The sequence below is a fragment of the Bactrocera latifrons genome, unplaced genomic scaffold (assembly GCF_001853355.1).
Source record: "Bactrocera latifrons isolate USDA-ARS-PBARC rearing strain unplaced genomic scaffold, ASM185335v1 scaffold_496, whole genome shotgun sequence".
NCBI lineage: Eukaryota > Metazoa > Arthropoda > Insecta > Diptera > Tephritidae > Bactrocera > Bactrocera latifrons.
Window position 1 is genome coordinate 65175 of NW_017537152.1, and position 5970 is coordinate 71144.

General features: G+C 33.6%; 2 protein-coding genes across 2 annotated transcripts in view; both read right to left on the minus strand.

Annotated features, from left to right (window-relative positions):
* Positions 1 to 5970, minus strand: part of LOC108973632 — a gene marked incomplete at its 3' end in the record, with an annotated part of 45784 nt that overhangs the window by 24890 nt on the left and 14924 nt on the right.
* On the minus strand, positions 1568 to 2535 carry LOC108973635 (the record flags this gene model as incomplete). The annotated part of the gene is made up of 3 exons (XM_018941023.1): positions 1568 to 1929; positions 1974 to 1993; positions 2147 to 2535. Coding segments are annotated over 3 exons (714 nt in total), but the record flags the coding sequence as incomplete, so codon positions are not given.

Below are 5970 nucleotides of genomic sequence, written 5' to 3' on the forward strand. Positions count from 1 at the left end.
GAACAAAATATTAAAATTTCATTGAAGTGCAAGGTATTAGTATGGCCACAACGAAATTGTGTGCATGCGAAATGGACACCTGCGTTGTTTTGTGTATATGCCGGCCATTGTGTTACTGAAATTTAAGCGAATTGGTCGGCTTGCGGTAGGTATTATTTTAATTTTATAATAATTATACATTTATTGTATGTAATTAGGTTTAGTTTACAATTGAAATATTATATTTCAGATATAAATATGGATTTGGACGAAGTTTTAATCGCAGAAGTTCGTAATTTCCCGTTAATTTTTGATGCCTCGCACAGAGACTACAAAAATTTGAGAAAGAAGCATATAGCATGGAAGCAAATTTCTGCAAACACAAGGCTGAGCGGTAAGGCAAATTGTAAATAAAACATATTGAATTCTAATATTAATTTCATTTGCAGAATTAGAATTCAAGAAGAGGTGGAAGAGTCCCCGTTACTCTTACGAGCGATGCAAAGTCATGGAGCAAGTCGCTTCCGGGAGTGGCCAACAAACTCCATGGAGAAAATGGCGTTATCTGGAGGCGATGGCGTTTATGGAAAAAATTCCAAATTCAATTCCGTAAGTAAATATCCTTACGTAACGAAAATTATGTTTTTTAATAATGTATTTTACAGTACTATTAGCAGCATAAGCGAGGACGTCGAAAGTGTCCAAGACATAATAATTATAGATCCTTTAGAGGCATCAACATCATCGACGACAATGGAAACGTCGCAGCCGACATCTTCGGATGGACGTGGACAAAAGGTATATTTTATTTCTTGGTTTTGCTTTGAAAAATTTATTAATTAGTCTCCAATCCATTTTCGCAGAAAAAGAACGGAGACGCGTTCGCGAAATTCCTTGAGACGGCATTCACGAGCATATGTACAATGATTAACGAATCACGATCGCGTAAAACCAATTCCGGCCCACAACATTTCGCATCCCTTGCTACAAAAACTTCGGAAACCGGTCTTCCACCAGAAATGGCGACAAATATCAAGGCAAAAGTGTTGGCATTAGTGTTTGAGGAAATCAGCAATTTCTATTTGGGGTATTTAGGGTAAATTAATTAAAAATGTGATATATAGACTGATGGTAGACTGAAAATATTTTTTGTTCAATTTATGTAGAGAATAATTTTTTTTTAAGTAGTTAGTAAGCAAAATTGAATTTCATGTTTTTTTGTATACACTGTATATGTATATAATGGTGATATTAGCAGTAACTTTTTTTATTTAAAAACGTGATATATAAAAAATGTTGAAGACGAAATTGAAATACCTGTTTTTATATATATGTATATAGTATAGATATGTATATATGTACCATAATATCCAATATGTAACCTGTCTCTTATACACATCTAGATGTGTATAAGAGACAGCATATATATTGTATTTCTGGATAACTTTTTTAAATAAAAACTTTTTTGTACTACAAAAATAAACCTTGCGTTTTATTGATAAAAATAATATTGTATGAAAATAGTTAACATTATACAGCATTATGTGAAATAAATTTTTAGGGTTTCACGTAACTGAAATGCGTTTGCAGTTGAGCGATTCTCCGCTCTTGGTTGAAACGATTCAAGGGAATTCGCTTCTTCCCTCTAACGCCCGGGTATTTCCCTGTTACCTTCTGAGTGGTCAGCAAGTTCAAGGGTGAAGTAATTCCTGTAATTTTGTAGCATCAAAAAGTTATGAAGTACTACCGTAGCTAAAACAATTTTGTCTGCATTCTTTGGGCAAGCATGTATTGTTGTATGCAGTACTCTAAATCGATTAGCCAAAATTCCGAATGCGTTTTCTATGTGCACTCGGGCTCTAGACAACGCTAAGTTAAATTTGTCTTTTTCTTCTGGTAAGAGGCGGCCGGGAAATGGTCGCATTAAATTTTGGTTAATAATAAGGAAAGCTGTTGTTGTTGTTATTGTAACGGCAGAATCCTGCCGAGTTGACAGTCCTTGGCTGGATAAAAATCCCGGTCCGTTCCAGTTTTCGTAGACCCGACTGTCTTGGGAACCGACAGTTTTTTTTTTTTTTTTTTTTTTTTTTTTTTTTTTTTTTTTTTTTTTTTTTTTTTTTTTTTTTTTTTTTTTTTTTTTTTTTTTTTTTTTTTTTTTTTTTTAAACGGAAAGTTGTTCGTTGTACCTGGTAAGTTTGTGTCAGAAGGAACTTCCAGTGTGCCATTCAGCAACTTCTTTCCAAAAGCATTGCGGGCAAATATTCCACCGTCACTTTGGCTTCCTAGAGCACCGACGTCAACATATGTGAACACGTAATTAGCATCACTCACTGCCATTAGTACAATGCTGAACGTTTTCTTATACTTGTAGTACAATGATCCGCTGTTTATTGGGCTTTTTATACGAATGTGCTTCCCATCTATAGCTCCCAAGCAATTCGGCATTCCAGTCTTTACATAGAACTTGCTGGCAATATCTCGAAGTTCGTGTGAGTTTGGTGTTGACAAATATGCATCATGCAATTCATCCCAAATAGCGTCATATGCTTCATATATAATTTTTCATGTAATCGGATTCACAACGCCATTTTCAGCTCACTGTCGTGCTGCTACAGTCTGTCGCGAGCATTGTGTTCCGCGCATCACTCACAAAACACTGAAAGAATTAACTCGGAAACAGACATACTCATCAGGAGGTGTTTTGTAAGAAAATGATGAACGATCACACGTACACAAAAGTTTCGTTATAATTTTCGGTTGGACCTCAAGAAACTCATAGAAGCTTCAACATAAATTTGTGGTTGCGTTGTTGGTTAATTAACTTGTGTTTTTACCGCTCACCGATAACGACAACTTTCGACATTCCCAAGTAAAGGGGCAACTTTTCGTCTATTTCTCACTCAACTACTAAAATTAGTACAAAAAGAATGAATGCAACAATTAATTTTATGAATTATACTTTTATACATTCGCACACACATTAAACATAGCCCATTTAGAAACTTTTCAGAAAAAATTACAATTTCTTCGTTTCCTGCAGCCAACTTCACTTCTTAACGCGCTGTCAAAATAAAAGGTTGGGGTTAAGAAAAACAACCCTCGATTTCAGAGTTAAAATGGGTATGTACGGATAGAGGCGGACATCCAGATCAAGAAAATATATATTACCAGGTTTGTTTTTTTTTTGAAGCGCTGCCGATGGCTGCTAATGCAGAAAGAAATTTTATGCGAAAAACTAATAATGTATTATTTATTTCCAGTCATTTGGGTATTATTTGTTTTCTTTATTTCTTTTCGTTCTTTTGTAAAATATGTATAAGGTAACACTGATTACTCTGGGTCACAAATTTGAATTTGTTTTTTATTCCACGGATGCCACTATCCAATTTGTATGTGAAATGGCTCGCTGATTTCGAAAATCGAGTAAATTTTTTTATGGATACGTTTTTGAGATATTTGCAATTTACCGTTATTCGACCAAAAAAAAAGGTGTCTTCATTTAATCATGTATATCTCACTGACCAGTTGAGCAATCTTACTGCAAATTATAGAAAATAAAAGTGAATGAAATTTTCTAAAAATATTGTCTACTCCATTTTTCCATAGGCCTTATAATTTCCTAGAAATTGATTAATCACTTCGTGTTTTTAAATTTTTATATGAAAAAAACAGTACTTGGCTTTGGAAAATCAAGAAAAGTGATTTACGCCAACGTACCTACCGTTTCATTGCCAGTTCCACATTCAGCTGAAGTTGCGTATCCAGTTTCGTTGTCAACAGCAGTATTTGAAAGATCATCTGAATATGGGAAATCAAGTTGAAATGAATTTTTAATGGAAAACGAGAGAAACGTTCTATCACAAGCGCAACTAAACGATTGGATTAGAGATTTGGAATTATCCAAGGAAAAAGCTGAGCTACATGCCTCTMGTATGCAACAATTTCAATTCGTGTCACCCCATGTTAAGGTGACATATTATAGAAATCRTCACGAACCATTTGCCAAACACTATACGAAGGAAGACAATGGGATGCTATTGGAAAGACATTCCAGGATTATTCAAAGAGTTTGGTCAACCATATGATTCCAAGGAGTGGCGATTGTTCATAGACAGCAATAAACTGAGCTTGAAGGCCGTATTACTGCACAAAAAGCCCTCGATCCTGATCGCGCATGCAGTAAACACGAAGGAAACATACGAGGTAATGGAGAAATTGCTAAAATTCATCAAATATGAAGAGCATGATTGGAAAATATGTGCCGATCTTAAAGTCGTTGGAATGTTATGCGGTCTACAAAGTGGCTACACAAAACACTGCAGCTTTCTCTGCAAATGGGATAGCCGAGCTCGTAAAGACCACTATTGCATTAAGGATTGGCCGGAAAGAGTTGAATGTGGATAATATCAAATACGTCCCACTTGTAAATAAGGAAAAAATCATTCTTCCGCCATTACACATGAAGCTCGGCCTCATTAAAAATTTTGTTAAGGCGTTGGACAAAGAAGGCAAAGCATTCAATTATTTGCAAAATTTTTTCCCAAATATTTCCTAGGCCAAGATAAAAGAAGGTATATTTGTTGGACCCCAAATAAAAAAGTTGATAAATAATGACCAATTCAAAGGACTATTGTCACCAGTTGAGGCAGCAGCGTGGGATTCCTTCGAAATGGTCGTTTCTTCTTTTCTCGGTAAACACAAAAGTCCCAACTACGAGAAGATAGTGAGCGACTTTATCAAAAATTATGCAGAAATGGGTGATTCTTCAAAACTTATTTAATTGAATTATATAAAATTTTATAATTTACTTATTTACATTTTCTTTTTTCTCCAGGCGTAAATATGTCTTTAAAAATTCATTTTCTGCATTCCCATTTAAGTTTTTTTCCGGCAAATCTCGGAGACGAAAGTTACGAGCATGGCGAAAGGTTTCACCAGCAAATGAAATTAATTGAGAATCGATACCAAGATTTCTGGGACGTATGGTGGGGTATGATGGGTGACTACTGTTGGTTTGTCATAAGAGAAACCGATCCTAAACTGAATAAACGACAAAACAAAACACATAATCATTTCGACTATAATGTAAGAACATCAACTTAAGACAAAAATAACACATTGTTTTAATACATATTACTAATATATAAAAAAATGAGTTTATAAAAACTAAAAACGACATGAAAATTGACTTTTTACTTAACAGAAACAGCGCATAGCTAGATATCCCACCCCTACTTTACACACTATATGTATATATATATATAGATAAGATATATTTATTCGATCATGTACAACTTTCTTATTTATCCATGGATTTTGTTCGTTGGTAGCTTAGTTTTTTATAAAGAAACAGGACTTCATATAAAATAAAAAAAAATATCTTTTGTTTTAAAATTTTTTCCTTACCAAAGTTTATTTTTTTTTTTAATTTTTTCATAAAAAACTTTAAAAACACGAAGTGATTAATCAATTTCTCAGAAATTATAAGGCCTATGGATAAATGGAGTAGACAATATTTTTAGGAAATTTCATTCACTTTTATTTTCTATAATTTGCAGTAAGATTGATAGTACTCGTCGACGGAGTCTCTCTCCCACCACGAATGGTGAGTGAGATATACATGACTAAATGAAGACACCTTTTTTTTTTTGGTCGAATAAAATTATTCGATTTTCGAAATCAGCGAGCGATTCCACATACAAATTGGATAGTGGCGTTCATGGAACATTTTTGCTGTAAACCAGTGTTATTAGTTAGAATGTAACCCTTTTGTTATTGTGTGGACAAAAAGAAGTTAACAAAAGTTAAATATTGAATAAAAACTATTTTTGGACTATTTAATAAAAAATAAATGGATGGAAACAAATTAGTGTGGTGTTAGTGGATATGAAAGCTAAAAATATTAATGTAAAATTCATTATAAATTGGAGAAAAACGCATTTAAATTAGTTGAATTTTAAATGCAAATATCTCAAAAACCATAAGGCATAT